This window comes from Dermacentor albipictus, chromosome 2 (assembly GCF_038994185.2).
Source record: "Dermacentor albipictus isolate Rhodes 1998 colony chromosome 2, USDA_Dalb.pri_finalv2, whole genome shotgun sequence".
NCBI classification, from domain to species: domain Eukaryota; kingdom Metazoa; phylum Arthropoda; class Arachnida; order Ixodida; family Ixodidae; genus Dermacentor; species Dermacentor albipictus.
The window spans coordinates 206,317,424-206,342,092 of NC_091822.1; the positions used below are offsets into that span (position 1 = coordinate 206,317,424).

At 47.8% G+C, this 24,669-nt stretch overlaps 1 protein-coding gene across 1 annotated transcript in view; it reads right to left on the reverse strand.

Annotated features, from left to right (window-relative positions):
- Prp8 (pre-mRNA processing factor 8) overlaps positions 1-24,669 on the reverse strand; it is a 397,724-nt gene that overhangs the window by 315,466 nt on the left and 57,589 nt on the right. The window contains exon 6 of the mRNA XM_065433711.2: positions 19,460-19,672. Within this exon, the coding sequence (XP_065289783.1) occupies positions 19,460-19,672 (213 nt within the window). The remainder of the gene's footprint in view (positions 1-19,459; positions 19,673-24,669) is intronic.

The following is a 24,669-nucleotide window of genomic DNA, read 5'->3' on the forward strand; positions in this document are numbered from 1 at the left end:
TCATCGACTGGACGACTCCTTGACCGCCATCGAAACTGTCATAGGATGGATACTTCATGGAGATACCAGAAGTCCACCTAAGTTCTACAAGCAGGAAACCGTATGGAACTTCAACATATGCCTAACGGAAGACAATGTTTCCCAGCAACTGAGGTCTTCCTGGGAAATAGAACATCTGGGACTGACTAACGAAGACAGACTTTCGAAAGATGACGAACACGTCCTGAAGAACTTCATGGAAACGACTATTAGAAACAATGGTCGCGATAAAGTTGAACTGCCGTGGCGCTGCAATTGTTCCCAGCTTAAAAATAACCGGGATGTCACATTAAAGAGGCTGGAGTCCATGCAGAGAGCACTACATCGAGAACTAGAGTTTCCGAAGGAATATGACACTGCCATTAGGAGCTACTATAACAAGGACTACGCGGAGAAGGTCCCAATGGACAGTACGAGTGAACATATCACGTACTATATGCCACACCGAGCAGTAGTGCGACGCGACAGAAGTACGACTGAAGTACGGGTGGTATCCGACGCCTCTTCTCATGCTACGGAGTCACCTTCACTCAACGACGTCTTGTGGACAGAACCGAATTTGAACCCCAACATCATCGACTTACGGCTGAAGTTTCGCAGCTTCAAGATTATAATTTCCGCCGATATCGAAAAAGCGTTTCTTCAAATATCGCTGGCTGAACAAGACCGAGACGCTTTTCGTTACTTCTGGTTTGAAGAAGGGTCTTCCAATATTGAAGAACTGCGCATGACAAGGGTTCCATTTTGTGCCTGCAGCAGTCCCTTTCTTCTTGCTGCAACTCTGCGACACCGCTTCCAACTAGTAGAAGACAAATACCCTTCTACTGCCAAACTAGTGAAAGATCTTCACAGACTGGAGGCCACCAATAGTGTGTCGGCTACTCAAGTACAGTCATGGAATTCTTGGGCCGAAACTATCTGCTTCAAGAGTCCACAAAACGAAGAAACCGATACAGAGGCAGAGACAGCGAAAAGAGAAAGCGATGCCATGAAATTAAGAAAAGAAGATATGGGACTTTTCGGATTTTACCTAGCGTGAAATGATTTCTATTTAGTTACGTGTGAAATATGTAACCAAGTCAGAAAACCACAGGCTATGCGAAAGCACTTGGAGCAGCGGCATGGGAGCATCGACACCTTTGGTAGGGGTGACCACACTGCTGACACGTGCGTGCTCCACCCGGCGGGTGTAGAGAAGTCGTCGGGGCACAGCTCCTTGTCATCGTCGTCCTCATCTTCGTATTCAACGTTATCGTCTTCCGCCCTGCGACACTCGAGCGGGCTTGCCGGGCGCCCGTCGTCAACAGCAAAGGCTCCATCTGGGTCCTCACTGTCAAGGAGGCACAGCAGTGGAGTGAAAAGGCTAAAACGCAACAACCACACGCTGGCCCCCGTTGTCCAGGTGGAGCGAATGCCACTTCCACGACAGCCTCAAGCCATGGCTGCCCGCAACAGCTCAACAGGCCTTGAAAAGGAATTACCTTCACCCCAGCAGCCACCACCTTTAACCCCTGGAGGGCTAGGAATGCTGTCTGGGCCGGGGCCAGGGCAATCCAGTCACATAACACCCGACGCATGCACCAGCAGCACGTCAGCAATGGTGGCTGCGACGACTTCCACTGCGGCACCTACGCCCATCAGGAAGACATGCCAGCAATGGTTCCACCACGAACACAAAGTGCTCATGGTGCCGACGGCTTTGCCAACGGCAAAGTTAGCTCATGCAAAGTGCGCACTTGTAGTGGCAACACGTTGCGGAGACCGGCACAGATGCGGTACCACCTAGAATCTGCTGGACAAGCTCCGTCTTGAAAAATAAGCGCATTTTACGTGCTTCTTGGAGCACAGCGTCTCGCCTGGGACGGGTTTTGAACTGTACAACAATATTCGGTACAGTGTTGGGATTTTTTGCAGAGACGCGATGACAAATTTCGATGTCGCTTTTCGCAATAGGCTCCTTTAAAGCCTCCCCTATTTTATCAAGAGCATCAGGAAGGTTTTCATCTTCAGAGAAAGGTATCCCTTTAATCTCAAGGTTCAGATTTCTTGAATACTGCTCCGAGAAAGTCACTCGATCCTCGAGCTGTAAAACTTGCGTTCTGAGCGCTTGGCATTCTTCTAATAACTTTTCATTAGCCGCTTGGAGCTCTTTGTTTACTTTTGCCAGCTCATCACATTCTTTCTTTCTGTCCTCGAATTCGTTATTGACATGGAATCCCGTTAACAGACACTCCATACGTATGACACTCATCGCAGTTGTTCCAGAGAAAGTTCACTATGTTGTCTTGCTGCTCAGCGGTACGCACATAGCTTTGATGCTTTGCTGTGGAAACGTGCAAGTCGCCTTTGCCACCGTGAGAGACACTGATGTCGCATCTACACGTTGTAAAAAATGCAAAACGTTCTCCTTTTGTTGATGTCAAAAAGCACGGAAATTCAGAAGTGCAAGATCGCAAAAACTTCTGAAAATAGCTTTTCTTGGGCTTTGATATCGCCTTGGCATCAAGCACACAAAGATTCTAACTTTACAGGGTGCACCGCACACACACATACACGGCCTAGCCAACACTAATTATACACACAAGCAGCAGCAACAATGCACCATGGAGGCAGGCATACATGAAATGCAAGATACATTGGCTCTGGCTTTGGTCGCCTTACTAGGCACCGTAGTCGGCTGTTTAGTCGATACCGATGGTGCTAGTGCAGCCATTGTTGGTGATGCTGACAATTGCGATGTGGCTGTAGATTCCGCAGTGCCGGTTTCGCAAACACCATTATTGCACGAACAGAGACCACTTTTCCAGGAGATATAAGACAGTGATCATACAATTGGAAAGTTCAGTCGAAAATCGGGAGTCTCCCAAGCGAATCAGGAGGGTTGGCAGGTATGCCAATACCATCCCCACAGGAGCCAATGTATTTGTGACCTCCATGTAACGAAGGCGTTGCGGTGATTGACCTTGATGTAACGAACTTGTGACACTGATTATTTATTATCCTGAGCCTGAAAATTTGGATGGAGAACGTGCACGTGTTGTCAGGAAAAAAATATACGTTACTGGGCAGGCTGCGTGAGGAATGCATGCGATCACAGCAAGCGCACGCCTCAATGATACAAAAGCCGCTAGGGACAGCTAAAGCGGAGCAAGCTTTTCAGGTGGCCTTCTAGATTGTCATGCTGTTGCTGCACCAGGCCGGCGGATCATCTCGAAGGCTGTGCTCTCCACCTTTTGTTACATAATTGTGACATCAGGTGGCACTACTATGCCTGCCCAGTTCGGCACTCATCTGTGTTGTCCATCTCAGTGTGGAAACAGGCATCATCTCATTGTAGGTGGTGTCAGTTCACTGGGAATATGAGTTTCGCGATCAGGAATTGCAATGTTTTGTCATTTGAAGACAAACTTGCAATTGTGGATGCGGTTTCCACGAGTCAGAAGAACGATGTCGCTGCCAACAGCGCTGCTGACTTCCCTATTAACAATGGGCCTCTTAAATTTTTCACAGTTCTGGCAGCCACCTAATTCCGGACCCGATGGGAAGTTACAGTGGTAGGGAAGCCAGGATCACCTGAACTTGGCCCAAGTTTTCGAAATCCGAATGCTGGGACAGCTAGCCAAGGTATAAACGTAAACATACTACCAGCATGGCAGCAGCAGGCAAGGCTGGTACCTGCTCGACACAGACAGCCCATTTATAAATTGCCAGCTTCAATATAGATACAGTCCATGCTTGTTACAACAGGCCCACGTACAACAGACGTTCAGATATAATGGACCATATTTCAGCCTTAGTTTGTTCTACCTATTGTATTAATGCAACAGAGTTCACTTTTAACGGACTGCGCTACAAGGGACTATTGACTATGGCAGACGAAATTAGCAGCAATTTTTTTTTCAAAATTGTGACGAAAGTTTCGACATTGCGACTAAAGTTTTCGGAAGTGAGGCATTTTCGGATATTACGGACGTCAGATAAAACGGATGTATTTTTGTGTGATTATCAGCAGCATGTCTACCAAGTTGACATTTTTTAATTTCCCCGAGTTTTCCAGGTTTTCCCTGAGTGCCTTTGCAAAATTCCATGAGTCACGGAGAACCATGTTTTATGTCAAGACGGGCTGAAACCACGTCGCCCGACGCTGTCACTCTCTAATCATCATCAGCAGCAGCCTGGTTACGCCCACTGCAGGGCAAAGGCCTCTCCCATACTGCTCCAACTACCCCGGTCATGTATTAATTGTGGCCATGTTGTCCCTGCAAACTTCTTAATCTCATCCGCATACCTGCCAACCTGGCGAGATCAAAAGCCGCTTGACTACATGGTTGGTGCAGTCTTCTTTTGTGATGGGCACACTTCCATACACTTTTGCTGCTGACACCGCTGTATAAGCCTTGCTGTAGCCATCGCTGAGGAAGCTTGTAAACCTCAGTGGAGTACTGTAGGACTCTGTACTCTTCCATATCCTCCAAGCAACATTATAGTCTCCATGGCATGTGCTGAGCAATCCACATTTTTTTTTTCGCACACTGGCATATGAAGAGCTTGCTTATTTCTTCCTCCTCTTCGCTTTAAAATGGCCTGCGTGTACAACTCTGGCAATAGTTGGACAGAACTTCAAAGTCTAGGCAAAGCCCCGTTTTCCACAGAAATCGCTGTGCCTATGCCATTAAGACTCTTGTGGTTTCGTTTCTGCCAAGTACCATCAAACATAACAGCTAGATTGGCAGATCCCACTTCCTGTGCTGTTACTTTTTGAGCCAACTCCAAGTCATCAGCCACTGCTTTGTTAGCAGCGAGGTGCACTTTCTTTGTCATGGCAGTGAACTATTTATGGTGCATCAGTTTTTGGCAAACCAAGAACTGCACAAAATCGGACGAGTTGATTGTGTCCAGCTACAATTATGTGCATTGCAACCAGTGCCTTGATATCCACGACAAAGCTCCCTCTTGGGCTGGCCGAAGGGCACAATCCACTGTTAGCGTCGTCTGCCGGAGATGCACGCCACAACGAATACGTTGACGCGATAACGGATGTGTTACACGCTGCAATGTTGTAACACAAATCCAAAAATGACGCGAGTCCTTTCCATTTTTTGGCCAACTTGGGGATGAAAAGGTCAAGCTTGTCCGCATGCTGGACATGCCACGGCGCTCACCAGTCTGTTCACGACACCGATCTCGCAGATAAAGGTGCTTGCCGTCTCCTCGCAGCTCATACCTCCCTCGATTCTCGAAGATTCTCAACTATTTCTCCGATGCACTGACAAATTCACCTATGCTGTCGACGAATCTTGAGCGGCCGGCTGGCTCCGAACCGTCGAAGGTGTCGCTGTCACCGAGGTCAGGCTTAGCTGCCGCAGATGTCTCCGCTGCACGCCGCTTGACTTTGCAGCGGGTTGCCTTAAACTTGTGCTTCGACCGATGCTTTCGAGATCGAAAATTGCGTTTCTTCATGGAATCCATCGAAACAAGGGGCAGAAGAATGCGTGAAAGCCTGGGAACATGTTGAGAGAGTTTATTTATTTATTTATGGTACCCTCAAGGCCCGAAGGAATTACAGAGGGGAGTGGGAAAACGGGAAGTATAACAATAAAGTACGGAAAATAAACAATGCAGTGTGTTAGTAATTACTAATTATACAATACTATGTAATATCTTGCCCAATATTTATAAGTACGACAGATAATGTAAACAAAGTAGCATCTTGATAATTCCTGTTACTACAATGTTAACCAGTGTCGTCCTTAGTCGCCTGTAAGTACGGCAAGTAAATGAAATAACATGTTAATAATTCCTAATTATACAATGTTAGCTAAAGCCTTACGAAACAGTTTGTTGTCGACAATAGATACAATTTCACGGGGAAGGTGGTTCCACTGTCGTGATGATCTGGGAAAGAAAGATTGACTGAAAGTGTTTGTGTTGCCTGTTTGAAGTCCGACCTTATGGCGATGATCGATGCGGCTCGATAGGTAATGAGGCTGAGAAATGAAGTTACTGTGAAGGGAGGAATGGTAATAAAATTTGTGAAACAGTGTCAAACATGCTATTGTTCTGCGAGATGCAAGTGATGGAAGAGATAGATTGTCCTTCATTGATGTTACGCTAGCGGTACGGTTATAATTTGAAAATATGAATCGGACTGAGTTATTTTGGACAAGCTCGAGTGAAGAAATAAGGTTTTCATGGTATGGGTCCCACACAGCTGCAGCGTATTCTAATTTAGGACGCACTAATGACTGGTAAAGTAGTAATTTTAAGGATGATGGTGCTTTGGAAAACTTGTGGCGTAAGTAACCGAGCATGCTATTAGCTTTACCTATTATGTACTCAGCGTCAATGTCCCTGGTTATGTTATGGTTAGCGTTATGTCCCTGGTCCAATGTTATATGAACTCCTAAGTATTTGCATGAGTTAACGGGTTCTAGAGGAATTTTATTTAGATAGTAAGTAGGAAGAGTACTTGAGGTGTTCCTCTGCACGCGCATAACTTTACATTTATTAATATTAAGTTCCATAAGCCAAGTGTTACACCAATCAATCACGTAGTCCAAGTCAAACTGAAGACCATTAGTGTCATCGTTAGTAATTATTTCACTATATATCACGCAATCGTCAGCAAGTGAATGTGAGATGTCAATGAAGAAGGTAGGTCATTAATATAAATCAGGAAAAGTAGGGGCCCTTGTACTGATCCCTGAGGCACACCAGAACGAACCTCAGTCAATGAGGAATCGTAATTATTCGCAGTAACAAATTGATGACGGTTAGTAAGAAAACACTCAATCCATTTCAGCAGGTTACTGCCAAGGTTTAGAAGACTCAGCTTGAATAGGAGCAGTTTGTGGCAAACCTTGTCGAATGCTTTGCTAAAGTCTAAAAATACACAGTCGGCACAGGAGGCACGGTCTAAAATACAGTGTAATCTATGAGTGAAAGATATTAGTTGGGTTTCACATGAGAATGTCTTGCGAAAATCATGTTGAGCAGAGGTGAAGAATGTGTTCGAGTCAAGAAAGTTAACGAGATTAGTAAATATAACATGTTCAAGAAGTTTGCAACAGGTGCTGGTAAGCGAAATCAGGCGGTAATTCAGGGGTGAGCTTTTGTTACCAGACTTATGCAACGGAACCACCTTCCCTATTTTCCATTGAGCTGGCAGAGTACAAGTGTTTATTGATTGCTGGAAAATATTAGCAAGTATTACAGAACAGTATTGGTAGTGTTTTTCAAAAATTTACTATTAATGGTATCATAACCGGGAGCCGAGTTTAAAGGCAAATCATGAATTAGCCAAGCAATACCTGCAAAGTCAAGAGCTATGGGTTGCATAATGAGATAGTTGAAGTGTTCTGTGTGTGGTAGATCAATGTTCAATGAAGTGGAAAAATTATTTGCAAATAATTCACAGAGAATGTTTGCGCAAGCTTCACATGAAATAACTTCACCAGACTCATCTTTCAAGGTGATCGAGCTATCAGAAGACGGGTTAATGACGCGTGAAAACTTTCGGATATCTGTCGTAAGCATGTCAGGTAATGTATGGGATAAGTAATTGTCTTTAGCATTTTTTAGTGCAGTTAAGTATAGATGATTGGCAACGTTATAGGTTTTCCAAGTTGTTTTACTTGCAGATGATTTAGCTAAGCGATAGAGACGTTTTTTTCTGTCAGCGCGGTCGATGTGGTTGAAACGCAGTCCGAGAGATGGCACGAGTGTTGCGCGGCTAACGCCGCGAGGTTACTGGGGCGCCGAAAGGAAGGCGCTTGCGCTCTCGGGTTCGAGACAGGAAGCGTGCCGCACGTGCAGCGCCCCTCTTCCCCGGCGGGTGGCCGAAGCAGCGCGGACATTCCGCGCGCTCGGCGACCGATGCATCTGCGAGACCGCCTCGCGTGGCCGCCTTCGAACGCGCCACGATTCGCGTGACTATACACGCGAACGACCAGGCGTTGGGATCCAGCATGGGGCGAACATATTCGCTCGCTTCCGGTCGCGGTAAGTCGGACTTCTAGACTTGTCGCGCGCCCATCGGCATGTTTTGTGGATAGCAACTCGGCTAGCAGGCATTGATGTATGAAAGGTGCAATAAATGCCCTTCTGATTGTTTGCACTACTGTGTTGTCGTTCCTTTGTCCCAAGAGTACGGTGCGAGATATCCCGTATCAGACCCCACAATTTGTAAAAAGAATAGGGAAGTAAGGTCGCAGGAAGAGCGTCGCAGGATGAGCAGATTGCGAGTCGCAGGAAGAGCAGATGAGCTGTGGCCATGTTGCGCGCTAGCAGCCAATGGCGTTGCCAGAATCGCACCATGTGATTTAGATAAATTTAGCGAAAGCACCTGGTTTTGGCGGAGAAATGTTTTTATTATTAATTCCCGGTGATACAGCAAAGCCGACCTTGGATAGCAAAAGCGTAGACCTACTGCCTCGCACAAGCCCAATGGCTTGCGAGGCCGCGATTTGACGCATCACGCGCTGGAAAATGGGCCAGCTTTACACCTTGTCTTGCCACCTCGAGTGCTTTCACCAAGTTTGTAAATAATTTCATGATCATTTACAGCTGTGATTTCTTTATATGTGAAAGAGGAGGGATCAATCTTGCTGAAACAGTCAACATAAAACTGACTTTTTTAATGAAAATCGCCGTTTCTCGACATGCGTCTCCCGCATGTCACCCAGACAGAGCTTTTCATGCCGATTCCAAAATATAATTACTTTTTAAATTGACAGAATGGTCCCAAATATACCGTATTTACCGATTGTAAGTCGACCACTTTTTTTTAATTTGAAAGTCTGAAGTTGGGGGGTCGACAATCGAAACCAAAACATGGCCCCACCAAAAAAAGCGAGACCAACGGGAGCTACAACGTAGTTACGAATTTATGTCTGCTCTATGGCCCTACCCGTATCTTTTCACTATCCCGCATGTTTGTTCGCTTTCGGAAGGGTTTTTCAGCATTTCTGAGAGTTTTACAGCACATGCAACACTCATGGAGGGAGGATGCCAATAGTTGATGGAAGCGCCACTGTGCCCATTTCCTCAGAATGGCGGCGCTTGCGGGGGATATCGGTAGTTCATGGAAGAGCAGACACCGCTTGCGGTTTTCTCTTTCTCTGTTGAAAGGCATTGGCATTGGTTTGATGCGTTCCCTTTGACTGCCAGTTACGTGCTACTTCTATGCTTCGTCAGTCGTCAGGAGTGCTCCAGGCCCACTAATCGTTCGGCACTCGTTCACAGCAGCGTTCAAGAGGGCTGCCGTCTTTTACGCCGAAAAAACAAATCACTGCGCAGCGGGCCAGAAGTTTGACGTTTCTGAACAGGTGGTGCGAGAGTGGCGGCTGCAGCGAAGCGAAATTTCCACCTGTGACGGCAAGTGAGAAATTTCCCACGTGCCGAAGTCTGGACGCTTTCCGGAGCTCTAGGCTAAGCTGTAGGCTAAGCTTGTGGCGTACATCGCTGAAATGCGTGACCAATCCCTGCCAGTGAACTGCGACATGGTCATGAAACAAGCCCAGACCTTCGCCTTAATTTTAAGGCCCTGCTCCGCCGTGAGTACGAGTGGCTGGTGGCAGAAGACCGCGAAATTACACCAGCCAGACCTGTCAAAAGAGCTTCCCTGACGGCTGCGTGTGGTTGGGTGCATTCGGCGTGGGCTGCTGTTCCACAAGATGTCCTGGTGTGGTCGTTTGATAAATGTGAAATTCCGCTGGACCACGACGCGCTGTGGAACCGCAGCAACGATGACGATGGCAGCACTAATGAAAACGAGTAGTCCAGTGACCATGTCAGGTACTAATAAATTTTCTTTATAGAATGCGCCCTCGGGTATGCTCTGTCACGCGATATGGGGGGGTCGACTTACATTCGAGTCGACTTACAATTGTGTAGCTACGGTAATTAAATTTAATCACCTATTGTTTATCTGAACAATCGTAAGAAGAGTATCAGCCAGAATGTTTATGAAGACATATGGCTGGATACTACAATGTGTAAGCAACACACAGCTGTAGGACTACATATCTTATATTGCAGGTATTACCAATTTTACAGCAATTTGAAGTTCGATCTCCAGACATTGCAATCATGTGGCGCAATTAGTAGCCAGATTTTAAAATTTACAAAAGTGAAATTAAAAATCTGCTCCTCGCTCCTCCTGTGTCCTCCCTTATCCGTTTCTTTGGGGCTGTTTTAAGGGGGGAGGAGGGGATCAGAATTAACTTTTTTGTTTCTTGACAGAAAGGGCTGAAATTTGGCACACACACTGCACATTGCAATAAAGAGGCAAATCTAAAATTTCATTAGGATATCTTAATTAGTTTTTGTTTTATGAAAATTTATAAGTTCCTTGCTTGTGGAAAGCCTGGCACAGTAACGAAACATGATAGGGAGCTGGGAATACTTTGCATGTTTGCCCAGATGTCTAATCTACATCAAGACAGTGTTCGATATTTTTTTTAGTGCGCTAATAATTTTTTGCTCGACATAACATGCACATGACTGTGCTTCACTGCATGGAGCCATGTAGTAATTGTGAAATAAATAATGGAAAGATAAAGCAACATTTCAAGACTGCCTTTAAGTACAGCACAGCCTGTGGATCACAGCAAAACAAACTGGACCAAAATCGGTCCAGCCATTGTTGTGCTACGCTTTCCATGAGTGAGGTGATTGACAAAAATAATGCAATTGAGAAAACTGGCTGCAAAGTTTTAAAAGCACTGCAAATTTATTAAAAAGCACCAGGGCTGTAATATTTTGAATCATTGCTGTCAGGCATCTTCTTACACCTTTGCCTCTTTGTTTGGTAGGCTTTGGATGCCTTCTTCAGGCATCCTTTATCCTTTCCTTGCGCCGTCTGGAGTAGTACATGACCCCCATTTTCACTGCCAGACCGAGCCTGGTATCGCAGTGTACACCCACAGAACGCTGTTGGCATCTTGGGTAGAGTTTTAGCGATCAAAGAGTTCGTCGCGGAAACAGGCATAATAATGAACTCACAGTCACAAAGGGCCAAAATTTGTCCTTGGCATTGCTGCTTCCGCTCAGCTGCGGACACTGCGCGAAGGGAGTCGCGAACGCTGCATGCCTGCGCTTCTGCATTCACCGCTGACACAAAACGCGGCTCGAGGCGCGTCTGAATCGTGCGACAATTCGTCTGGTGAACCTTGAGTCACCATACAGTATGTAGTTTGTCGATGGTTGGGGCTCACTCGCAGGCTGCATGTTCCTGTCGCACGATGCATCGGAAACGCACACAGTCTCTGCGGGCAATGGAAACCTTCGACCCGCGTCGCCTCCAACAACGTGATCTTGGCTGCTGACTCGCGCGGCCGTACGCACAGGTGCGAGAGCCTCCGTTGGCACGTCTTCCGGTGGCTTGGTTATCAGTGTCGATGTCAAAGGGCGATTGTCGGCTTCGCTGCTGGAATCGCACGGTGCAAGATAACGCGGCACGTTATCCGCGTGTTCAGTCGGGTTCTCCGCTTCTCCCACTGGCCGCCGTGTTTTTCTCGCCGTAGGAGGCTTGCGCTTCCGTTTTCTGAAGGCATGCTTAATTTAAAAGTTCTTTTCGAACGAGCGACAATCCATCACTGACCTGGGAGCTTTCATAAATCCGAATTTCTGCGAGTGTCAAACGAAGAAAGACGCCGGCGTGGTTTTCGAAGCAGACAGCTGCGGTCCGCTGTGGTTGCCAGCTTGCCCGCTGCTGCAGCAGCAACCAATGGCGAGACGCCTTTCAGAACGACAACCAATCGGAGGCCCGCTTTCGTCACAGGGCCTGTGTGACCGCCTCTAGCAGACCCGCGCTTCTTTTGTGTTTGTGTGTTTGTTACAAGATGGCGACGACCACAGAATTCAGAAACGAAATGGCGAAACTTCGAGCTTTCGAACGATACCAAGATGGCGGCGTTCGGTGGCAGGAAAGACGAGTTAGGGCTCCGCAAACTGCGGTGATTTTAAGCGATTTAAACCTGTTTTCACGCCCTACGCACTGAAAATTATTTTTTTTTTTCGGGCACTTTAAGTGCGTTTTCAGTCAAACCATTTTGATACAAGGCAGATGAGGCATTGCAGATACCGAAACGCATCGTTGCCAAAAATTGATCTTTTTTGTGATTTTCACGATCTGATCCCCGCGTCCCCCCCTTAAGGATAGTGAATAAAAAATTTGTCGCCGAGATTTCTGTCTCCAGTGATAGCTGTCGCACCGAGAGCGACCAAAACAACACTTTTTCTGAGGAGAAGTGAGCGAAAAGTAATTATTTTAATGAATATTTCTCAAATCACAGCACCTCTCGGACTCCTCCGAAAGCTCTGGCAAAACCGGATGTCACGTCACGCTTACCCACCTCCAGGCCCATTGCGAGCGATCGTCCACACTGAGCGCGCGAAGGGGCGAGTTGACCTTTGCAGCAACGCGCTTTCTTTGTTCGACCGCCCTATTCGTACCGCTTCCTCGTGTGAGCTGTTCGAAAACCTCGTCTTTCATCTCGTGGATTTGTCGTTTGATGTGTGGAGCAGCCGTGTCAGCGCCGCAAAATGCCGAGGGTCTGCTGTGCGCATATGAAACGGCAGGCAGCGGTAGTCTTTTTCTCGCGTACTTGTTCACACTGTAGTTTTATGCACAGGTGCCGTTTGAACGTAATTTGTTGTTTGTACGACGTTCTGAGCCAGATGTTTGGCCAATTCTGCCAGAATGAATCGAAATCCGCATCGTCTGAAGCGACGGCTGCCGAAAAAAAATTCGCCGACATGAGACTGGTGGCGCCATCTCGTGTGCACCAAGAGAAGGAGTGCTCGGCTGCGATGAAACAACGGGACGCTGAAACCACTGCGCATGTACTCGTTCACTCTGTGAATAACAAGACGTTCCCTGCTTACAGAGGCGCATTTCAGTCACTGCACATGCCTTGCTTCAATCCTCACCCGTTGCTTCATCGCATCTGTTTTCAAAACAGCTACTTGCGCACATCAAGCACCTGCCGCGCGAGAGTCGGCAGCCAACTGTTATGCTCACGCCGCCGGCCACACCTGCTTCGATGGCGTAGGTACAGGGAGGTCTACACGCGTCAATATCTTCAACGATTTCTACGTTTTTTTTTTTTTGTACAGTGTGTACTCACGGCACCTGTATTGTGCATTGGTGGCTTTCATGTTTTACGCGCTAGCAGCTACCCATCCAAGCGGGCGGAGTAAGCCGCTTTGCGCAGAACGCAGAGTAAATACCTTACGTCGCCTGACATTGCATAGAATAAGGCATAAGCGTCCTCGCTCTGTTGAAGCCAAACATGGCAAAGCGTTTGCGTGAGTGAATCACGCTGGGTGCACCGCCACGGATGCAACACTGTCAATGAGGCGTGCACCTCTGGTCTTGCTAATAACTCATTCGTGACAGGTGCGAGCTTGCGATCCAAGCCGCAGGAACTGCGTTTATATCTGGCTTCCACCTATGATGCTGCCCCTGATCTCTCGAGGCGAACGCTGGTACATGGAATGCACAGTGTAAACACCACTTTGCTGGTCCAGACTCTCTCAGCACCGCGGAAGGGGACTGCTGCGGCGGGTAGTCGTCAATTTCACTTGACGACGCGGACGGATCGTAGGCATACGCTTCTATCGTTCGTGGTCGTTCACTAGGCCGCTCATCCAAGTCGGAGTCATAAGTTCCGCTCATGCTATCGCTCTCACTAGAACTTCGCATTTTGCACTGCGCAGCGCGAGGAAAACAAAACTGCGCAGCCGGCCAGCTCACTCCGCAGCTGCTGAGGGTAGGTGTGATGTCAGATCCGCCGGCTTGTTGTCGGGAGCGCTTTGCGAGTGATGCGGTGGCCGCTCATAGAGAGTCAAAAATAAAGCCATCCGCTCAAAAGTAATCCGAATAATGGCTATATACTATAACAATCGTGTCTTAGGAAGGCAATTGTGGGGCTTTCTCTATATTCTTCGATTTTTATTCTGTATCCCTTTAAGGGGAGATGCTTCTCGGAAACCTTTCTTTTTAATAATAATGCTAGGCAAATGAAAATTGTACCACTTATATAGCTTGATATCCTCATTCCAACTCTGTTTTTAGTTTAGGATAGCTCGATGCTTTCATGTCCGAAGTGCCATGCATAAGTGAGAAACAGTGCATATTTGTGCAGCTACTGGACCTAGCAGTTGGCATGATATAGCAGTGCAAATTGGCTTTTCTTGTCCCAAACACTCCATTGAGTGCTGATAACCAAAATAATGCAATTCCCTTGACAGGCAACATTTTGAGAAAATCTCATATCTGGTGCTTCATTTTCAGTGGCTGGTACTGAAGTGTATTGAATATTTTCATTCTTAAACAAACTGATAGCATTAAAACCTCGATAAGTGCATTCTACACATTTAAAAGATTACGCGCACCAAATCCGCTCTTGATTGGACCACAATAAGTACACCGAATGTCATGCACAAAAGCCACGTTTGGCCAAAAATATGAAGCTGAGAAAAACACAACTGAAAGTTATAAATGTTCTTTGTGTTGTAGCATTGAAATATATATAAAAATTGCACATAATTCAGGCCAGGGTATCTAGATCCAGTGCACATTAGAATTCACCTGCGCCATATGTTCCCTCAGTCTTTGTGAGCACCATGCTGACCCACTTGCTGGGCTGCTACTTTCCGAGCCAACTCCAAGTTATCAGCCACTTCTTTTGTAGCAGCGAAGTGCACTTTCTTTGTTATGGCGGTGAAGTATTTATGGTGCATCAGTTTTGGCAAACCAAGAACTGTACAAAATCGGACGAGTTGATTGTGTCCAGCTCCATTTGCGCATGTCGCAACCACTGCCTCTCCGACAGACGACGGTTAGCGTCGTCTGCCGGAGATGCACGCCGCGACGAATACGTTGACGAAATAACGGGCGTGGTTCACGCTGCATTGTTGCAACACAACTCCAAAAATGACGCGAGTCCTTTCCATTTTTTGGCCAACTCACGTATAAAAAGGTCGCGCCGTCCGCACACCAGACATGCCGCGGCGCTCACATTCGCGACGCCGATCTCGCAGATAAAGGGGCTTCCCATCTCCTCGCCGCTCCTATCTTGATTGTCGAAGATTCTCTACTTTTTCTCCGGTGCGCTGACGAATTCGTCTGCGCTGTCAACGAATCTAGAGTGGCCAGCCGGCTCTGAATCGTCAGAAGCGTCGCCGTCACCGAGGTTAGGTTTAGCTGTCGTGGACGTCTCCATTCCATGCCGCTTGACTTTGCAGCAAGTTCCCTTGAACTTGTGCTTCAACCGATACTTTCGAGGTCGAAAATCGCGTTTCTTCACGGGATCCATCGAAACAAGGAGCAGAAAAATGCGTGAAAGCCTGGGAAACATGTCGAGAGAGCTGCGCGTCGCAGAAAGAGCACGCAAGTTGTGGCCGCGTCGCGCGCTAGCAGCCAATGGCGTGGCTGGAATCGCACCATGTGATTTAGAAATCCAGCGAAAGCGCTTGGTTTCGGCGGAGAAATGGTGTTTTTATTATTACTTCCCGGGGAGATTGTGACGTGGCAAAGCCGACCTCGGAGAGAAAAAGTGTAGGCCTACTGCCTTGCACAAGATCAATGGCTTGCGACGCCGCGATTTGACGCATCACGCGCTGAAAAATGGGCCAGATTTGCAAGTTTTCACGCCACCTCGAGTGCTTTCACCGAGTTTATTTATAATTTCCCGATCACTTACGGCTCTGATTTCTTTATACGTGAAAGAGGAGGGATCAATCTTGTTAAAACAGTCGAAAACATAAAACTGACTTTTTTAATGAAAATCGCCGTTTTTCGACCCGCATCTCCCATTAAATACACCAAAAATGAGATTCTAAGGAAACTTGAAAAACAAAATGACCTTATTTTTATAACGGAACACCACAAAATATTTGAATATATACAAGTGCTATTGCATTAGTAGCCTCCAGGAATGAGTCTTTCTGGCTAGTGTCACTGCGGTGATGCCTTCTGAGCATCCGCTGCAAATTTTCATCAGCTGTATGCTCAGCAGACATAGCCAGGATCTCGTTTGTCCCCTCAGCAGTGTCGTCAATGCGGTCTAGTACAGTGGAATCTTGATGATACGAATCTCACGGAGTCACGAAAAATATTCGTATTAGCCGAAATTCGTATCATCCAAACAACTAAATCTAGCTAAATTAAAGAGTGAGAGGTGAATTCACTCAGGCACACGTAAGTAAAAAGCATTTATTTCCTGAAGGAAAAGTCTCCGATGTCCTTCTGCTTCTTTTTCTTTGTCAGGTCAATTAGCAGACTTTGTTCAAATCCATATAAACGCGTCCACGTGTCGTCGCTGATTTCATTCGCGGCCATAGCACGCCTCAGAACTTCGAGCGCATGCAGCGTTTCAGTAGCCGATGGTGGTCCTTCGCCGTCGCCCACGTCAAAGACGAGAACGCGGCTAGAAGCACAGCATCCACTCCGTCCGATGGCATGCGGAAAAGGAGGAAAAGCAACAAAAGTGCCACCGATTCAAACTCTTCGCGACCAGTCGCGGCCTCCGCGCTGTCCAGCGCCACGACCGCACCTCCGCACCAAAAGAGAGAGGGAGAAATCGCGTAACTGTGCGCTGTTCTCTTTCACTGCCGTCGGTGGGGCTCGCGGTCGCGTCCGTCCGTGCGCTGGAATGGTGCCAACTGTGGCCTCTTCTCCGCGCAGCGGCGCAACCTCCTCCCCTCCTTAGCAACCGGCGCACCGGTCGAGGGCGCAGCTGCGCATAGCAACTGTCACGTCACACAGTAGCGGTAGAACGAGCGCGCGGGCGACGGCGGTGGCAGCTGCACCGCCGCTCCTTCGTCAGACGTCTCGTTGCAGTCGAGTGCGACCCGTAGCTCTGAAGCGACCCAGTGATTGCGCGCCAAGCGGTTCTAGAAGCGGCAGCGGACGCCAGATTCCCCCAACATCAAACGCCAGAAGAAAAAGGAGCGAATGCGCGTGCGACGAATGAACATGTCACCAGATGCGAAAGCAAGGGAGGCAGAATGGAAACGCCAACAGCGACTGATTAGATCGCCGGGTACTAAAGGCAGGGAAGCAGAACACAAGCGGCAGCAGCGACAGGCGATATCGCCGAACACCAAAGCGAATGAATTGGAGCGCAGACGGCAGCAGCAACCGGCCATTTCACTGAACAGTAAAGCCAGGGAAGCGGAGCGCAGACGGCAGCAGCGTCTGGCCTTCGCCAAGCACACTGTCAAATTTCCAGTGTCTTCGGTAATATTCGTATCAACCGATGCAGGTCGAAAATTTATTCGTAACAACCGTTCTCTAGCACGTTGGAAAGTAATGGGGCTCGACCGGGACCACAGAAGAATTCGTATCACCCAGAAATTCGTATTAGCCGTGATCGTATCATCGAGATTCCACTGTAGTTCCGATTTTCTATCAGTAGCAGGAGTTCGTGCTAATGCTTAAAGTTGGTGCTAATGCTTTTCCTTGAGCTTCACTGTCAATACGCTGCAAAAATTCCAGCTGCAGAATAATAGCGTCGTCCCGTAACATCAATGAAATACGGCCGTTGTCAGGAGCGCTTCAGGGGACTAGGCCTAACACGCCATCGGTATCTCCGGCTTAGCTCGACTGCGGGAGCGGGCAGGCTAAATATAGTTCGACGTAGCGTGAGTGCGCGCACACGTTACGTCATGGTGGAGAGAACAACAGCATCTATCGTTAGACCAATAGTTCAACATACCGATGCAGCCAGCATAACTGGACGCGGCCAACGGACTCCAACGCACCCCACGTTGAGTGACGCTCCCCTGTGTGCCGTTAATGTCAGACTATAAACGCCTTATCGATGTCATTGGGAAGCGGTGCGGCGGAGTGTCGTTTCTCGACGTTATATGCCAACTTCCTCTTCCTTTATTTATTTATTTTTTTTATTTAAACTTCGTAACGAACCTCCGAGTCGAGGTCGGCATCGCTGTCAGCATGGGAAACCTTGCTGGCACGCACGGTGTGTGCGGAGCGGCCGCGGAATGATGTAGACGACGCCAGTCTAGCCAATGGTGTCGCTAGCTGCGGGTCACGTGCCTTTGTCAACCAATTACAGCACACATTGGGCCTTCTTTGTGAGGCGGAATATGTTCACTGCCAATGTGCGGACAGAGCTGGTGGTGGCGGGAAAATGAAGACAAGGGACTGCTCTTTCAAACAATATATGGGTCGGCATGACCAAACGACTGCGGGAGCCATCATGCGCTGAGGAAAAAGTGCTTTTTCACAGAAACTATGGCTCATATTTAGCCCACACTGGTGCCAAAAGTTTACATTACGGCTAAAATGTTGATTTAGAATGTGCAAACTTTGGCGAAGTGGTACAATAATAGTTGGAAATTCTGAAAATACTGTTTTCAAAATATGGATTTTTTCACAATTTTTTGGCCTGTAACACCCGTGTACCCCCTTAAGGGGGGACACGGGGATCAGATCGCGAAAATCGCAAAAAAGATCGATTTTTGCCAACGATGCGTTTCGTTATCCGCAATGCCTAATCTACATTGTATCAAAATGGTTTGACTGAAAACGCACTAAAAGTGCCCGAAAAAAATTAATTTATCAGTGCGTAGGGCGTGAAGCATTCTTATTAGAATGCTTCACGCACTTTCGATGACTATATAGTTAAACCTGGATGCAACTTAAGGGGGGACGCTGGGATCAGATCGCGAAAATCGCAAAAAAGATCGATTTTTACACGGGCAAACTAAAGGGCACTTCAGCGAGCTGCCTGTCATTGCGGTGGTGCACTGCTACACGAGAAAGAAAAGTGTTCTCTCAAATTGGTGGCGATGGCCATTGGGAGCATGGCCGTAAAGAGCCTGAGAGCGAGAGTTAGTTTTTTAATGTTTATTTTTTTCAGCGTGGCACATTTTATTACCTTGTAACGTTGCTAATATATTTTATATGTTTTTAAAAATTACTCCTGACTGCTTTAAATATTGCTTCTTTTTTTTTTTACTCATTGCTAACAAGGCTGCCCACTTCGCCGCCGCAAAGAGTGTTCCCTGAACACACTGACGAGTGTACTCTGCTGCAAGTGTGACTAAGTGTTCCAACCTGCGAATGACCCTAGCGGCGAAGTGCGCTCGCTCAAAGTGCACTTGTGTGACAGGGGTATGAGAATGCTAATCACGTTAAAAGCGAGCTGCACATGCAGGAATGCAGCTTCTCACGCAGTAGTCAGTGAGGGCCATGTAGCTCCCTGGAAGAACATGCTACCCTGGAGAATTGCAATCCAATGCACACTGAACATTGGCGCCCGCACACAAATCACCAGGATGAAAACCCCATAACCCCACCAAAACGTTTCCAGCAGTGTGCAGCAGAGGGCAGCACAGAAAATGATAAGGGCAGATTGTATGAGAAAAGCCAGTGCTGGTGTCTCACGCTGGGTTCATGTCCTTGATGAGGGGCTCAAACTTAGGTCCTCCTGGGATTGACATGTTGAGAGCCTTGGCCGTGAAAAACGATTTGAGGTCAAACAGGTAGAAGTAGTTGTCATCCACCAAGTCAGTGAGCAACTGGTTGGCCAGACGGTACAGTGTTGCCATCTGGGGCAGCGTCAGGTTCCAGTGCCGGTATGTCACGCCATTCATGTGCCTGGAAATGGGCAATAAGGAGACATGTTCATAATCACAATTGAGAAAACTACATGAATTAGCCTGGTACAGTTGAACTTTATCATAGCGAACACTGATATAGAGTAAAAGCTCATTGCAGTAGACTTCCATTATTTCAACTGCAGTTAATTTAACTTTTTGGTTAAGTTGCTCCCGAACGAATGTCCTGGCTGACACCCATGCATTATTATGGGGCCATACTCATTATTTCAAACCTAAAATTGTCCTTTGCCAGATAACCCTACAGCTAACATGTGCACACCTTTAGTGGCAGCGCCTGTCTCGACAGAGCTTTGGGGACAGTGAATGTGTTGATCACATGTCATCTCCCGTTAAAAACACCTACTTTTAGCCTGGCATTTTGACCTGCGTCATGTCGGTGTGCGGCATGTGTTATCATAATGGCACCGAACAGGCGATGCCACTATAGTGCCGCTTTCAAACAAAAAGTTGTGCTAGCCGCAGAGGCATCGTCAAATGTTCAAGCCAAGCGGGACTTCTGCATCGATGAGAAAAACATCCGTCATTGGAGGAGGGCACTGGGAGGCGCCTTTTGCGTGCGCCACAACAAGGGTGGCATTTACCAGACCGCAGTAGCGACGATGACGTGGAATAGGCTTAGCATGTTCATATTCAATAAATTTTCATTTTGCAAACGTGGTCCTCACATTTTTTGTTCAGCCTACATTCGAGATAAGTTTCTTTTCTGGCGGAGCTGCCTTAGGCTAGTTTCCAGTGTTTTGTGTTGTGTGTCGGTAGAAATGATGCCGGAACCTACAAAACTAAAATAGCTTTAAGGGGGAACGCAGCCTTTGAAAACCGAAAAATCACGAAAAAGTCTATTTTTGGAAAACCACACATTCGCGCAGTATGTCTTATAAACTACCATTTCTGTAAATATCAATGTTCAATTTCATTCATCGCGAAACTATTTCAAATACAGTAAAACCTCGTTAAACCGTACCCGCTTAAACAGTAGTTTCGGTTTAAAAGTAGTAAAGTCAATTCCCCGACTCAGCGGCCATTGAACATAATGTATTTTGTATCCGCATAAACCGTACCAGCTTATTGCGTACGCGTCGGTTAAAACGTAGCGTTTCCACTTTTCGTCGCGCAAACACGGCGGTGCGTCGTCTCCATCGGGCGGCCCGGCAGAACAACAAGCCTCAGAGATCGGTACAACGGCCTCCCAGCGCCCTGTGCGTTTGCACGTGAAGCCGCATCAACATCAACATCATTTCGACGCCGCATGGACGCCGTGCCAGAGAGCGTTGTGGCGTCGTGCAAGCGAGGACTCGCGTCATGCCGAAGCTAGGATAAAAAAGACGCCGGGTGCTCAGCATAGAAGAAAAATTAGACATCGTCCGTGTTACCGAACGTGACACGAAGAAGTCGGCGCTGGCCCGCGACATGGATCTGCTGTTGACTACAGTGTGTGGCATTTGGAATGCGAAGTTGCTCGGCAGCGCTGCTGCGACCGCGTAAAGATATGTCGGCTACGAGGTTTGACTTTTCACCATCGTTGCCGCTGTTGTTCCCGAAGTGTCAACTAGCGACAGTGATGAGGACGACACGGAAAGCGACAGCACGGGCTATTCAGGCCCGACAGTGGCAGAAGCTGCGCGTTACGTCAGCCTCGTGAATGCGATCGTCGCAAGGAGAACAGGGGCGCGATAACGTAACTATTCCAAACGAAAAGTTTTCCGAACTCCGGCACCCGGCAATGAAAAAGGCGCCCCGAGACTTATGCAGCACTACTGCGCGCGTGCACGGAGAATACGTAACGCCAACGAGGAATCTGCCGTGCGAGTGTTTGCCGAGAGGAGGGGGGCTGGCTGAGAAGCTGGCACGCAGCTTCAGTAAGTTTGAGGCCGCTGTCGTCGTGCTAGGCCGCCGCGACATCAAATGAAAATAACACTTACGTCCCGCGAAGTGAATAAATACTGCATGTTTTTTCCCCTTTTATCGCACTCTCTCTGAGTTCCGTTTTCGACAGGTAAGTGGGCCATCTCATGCTATTTCGCTTAAACAGTACTACCGTTTAGTACGTACTTTTTCCGAGCTCCAGCCGACTACGGTTTAACGAGGTTTCACTGTAACATGTATAACGAGCCGGGGCAGCCCTCGAGCAGCGAGCAAGCGCTCAAAATACCCCTACTTGGTGCGAACGCCATTTCTCCACCGCTCCCCCACCAAGCACTGCCATTTTTGGTGTTTTGTTCGTGCATTCTTGTGCTTTTTTTTCCCCTGCCACTTGCGGCGGAGGCGGCAGCACAGGAGAGGCATAAATCACTCAGGATTGGAGGGCTCACGAGAGCTTTCAAGTTTCCTGCGGCTGAGACGCGATGCTGAGATTGGGCGAAGCGTGCACTCCTCAAGGACGCGGGGGAGCCCACGACTCCCATTGGCTGCTGCATGCGATGACGTAGTGGTCTCCTGCATAATGCATCTGGCCGTCGTCTGCTTCAGGTCCTCCATCATCGGCGCCCCTTGTGTGTTCCGCTTGCTATCGTCTATCTTTGCAGTCGTTCGCGTATTCTTGAAGTTTCTACCACTTGTATGAGACGATTTTCAACCGTCTTTACGAGAAAGTTGTTGCATTTAGCCTGCCGATAGTTGTGTGGTCGGCCACAATGCACCCAAAGAAACTCAAGACGCTACACGCGTTCAGTGCAAGGAAGCATACTGTGAAGCTCAGCCGCATTTCGAAGCTTGCCGCTGACAATCTCACCAATGGTTCCTGTGCAGCAGCTTCTGCTTCATCTACGCAAGAGCGTGGTTGCATAGACGCTTCTAGCAGCGTGACTCCTGCTCCACTGGCGGAAGAATTTGCCGTGACGAGTGTGCCTGGTGTCTTGTGCTGATCAACCGCGACGTCCACATGCTCTCTTTCATCTGCCTCGGACAGTGCAATCGCATTGTCCACTGTGCACTTCAAAACATGTTTCCTGACGTGTGAGGAGAAGGAGGCGGCGGATAAAAAACGTGCTGCTGTGCGACGGGGACTTGGCACTATGTCAGCGACGGAGCGAAAATTTCAAGCAATGGAGCGCAACCCTGAAGCTGCCACCGCTACAAGTGAAGGCGAAAAATATCCCCTTGTGCAAATCGATGCTCTAGGCGACCTGCTACCCGAGACCGTGTCAGCGATGCTTCGCGACTGGGATGAAGGTTCAAGGAGGCAACCAACTTGGACTTGCAACAAAGCTTGAGCTGCTATGTTTACATTGTGGAGTAGTTGCAAGCTCGTGGAGTTCTGCTCGTCATAGTGACTCAATGGCCATTGACGTGAATATAAGAGCCATTGTGGCAACGAAACAGATAGGGAAGGGACAAACAGATCTCGATGACTTTTGGGCAGCGATGAACATGTCCGATCGTGGCTTGCATCATAAGACTTTTCAGAAGCACTTGAAGAAATTCAGGGAACTGTAGACACAGTGCATAGACAAGTTTATGCAGAATCTGATTCTGCTGTGAAAACCACCTACATGGAAATGGATCCATATTTCAGCAGAGATATCACAGAACACTTTGACAGAACATGGCACAAGCGTGGCCACAAGTCCGAAATTGAAGTTGGTGCAATAATTGAATATCATACGGGCCTCATCTTGGATGCCATTGTTTTATCGAACCAGTGCCTTGGTTTCCAAGTAGGACCAAAGCCAGGAGACCCAGGCTACGCAAGCTGGCAGGAGGATCATGTGTGCCAGAAAAACACTGACTCAGTCTGGGAGGATGGAGGTTGAGGCAGCTGTCATCCTTCTGTCACGCTCGGTGCCAAAGCTCAACCTCCGTTGCACAACGCTTGTGTCTGACGGAGATAGTGCCACATTCTCTGCCCTTGTGCAAGAAAATGTTTATGGACTGGACCCCATTTCGAAAAAGGTATGCCTGAACCACGTCCAGAAGAGGATGGAGACAGCACCGCGCAACCTTGTACAGAAAAGTGACAAGGCTTTAGGAGGGAAGGGCAGGCTGACAAAGGCCCTCATCGAAAAGTTGACTGACTAATATGGCTGGGCCCTAAGGAGCAATTCCAACGATGTGGCTGCAATGCAGCATGCAGTGATGGCATCGTACCACCACGTGACATCGACGGACGAGGATCCTCACCACGACTTGTGCCCTGAGGGTGCAGACTCGTGGTGTCGTCATAACACCAGCAAGAGTAATGGTGTGCCACCTCCGAAGCATCGGTAATATCTTCCAGGCTATGTTGCAGAAGCACCGCTACAGTACGAGCACCACCGCTACAGTATGAGCACCTCTCACAGGCTTCTCTTCTGCAACGCTGCCTGGGAGCAAAGGTGCAGAAAGCATCACAATCATTTCACTCCGTGCTGTGGTCCCTGATGCCCAAAGAGCAGCATGCGTCGCTGGTTGCTGTGGAGACGGCACTGCATGAGGCAGTTTTAAGGTATAATAGTGGCTTCCACAGGGCCACCCAAGAGTTCATCAGTGGGGCCAACACCTGGCCACCTGGCCATTCAACGGGCAGCCAAGAAAGATACTTTGCACTTGAATAAGGCCAAGAAGCAATCACAAGAGAAGGTGGAAAGGCGGAAAAAGAAGAGAGTGCCTAAGGACATCTCTAGTACGCTGCAGGGTCATTTTAGACCAATATATGCGCTTAAAACTATCAAAGCTTATTTTCTCAAGATGACTTTTTTGGTTGGTGAGGCTGCTTGTTTCGGCCATATTTTTGTAACCACTCATCAGATTCCCAAAGTTTTTTTATTTTATTGTGTATCTGAATAAATTTCTGAGGGCAAGACGAGCCCATTTTTTTATATATTGTGTCTGTTATTTGTGATATATAATCAAACTTTGATTGATAAAATCTTAATCACGAACACTAAATTCGGTGGTCTGCTAAAATTTTTCAGCAAGGAAATTTAAAGAAAGGATTTTGTCTTGCCCCAAGGTATCCATATGGGAATCATCATAGCGAATTTCACAGTTTCAGGCCCT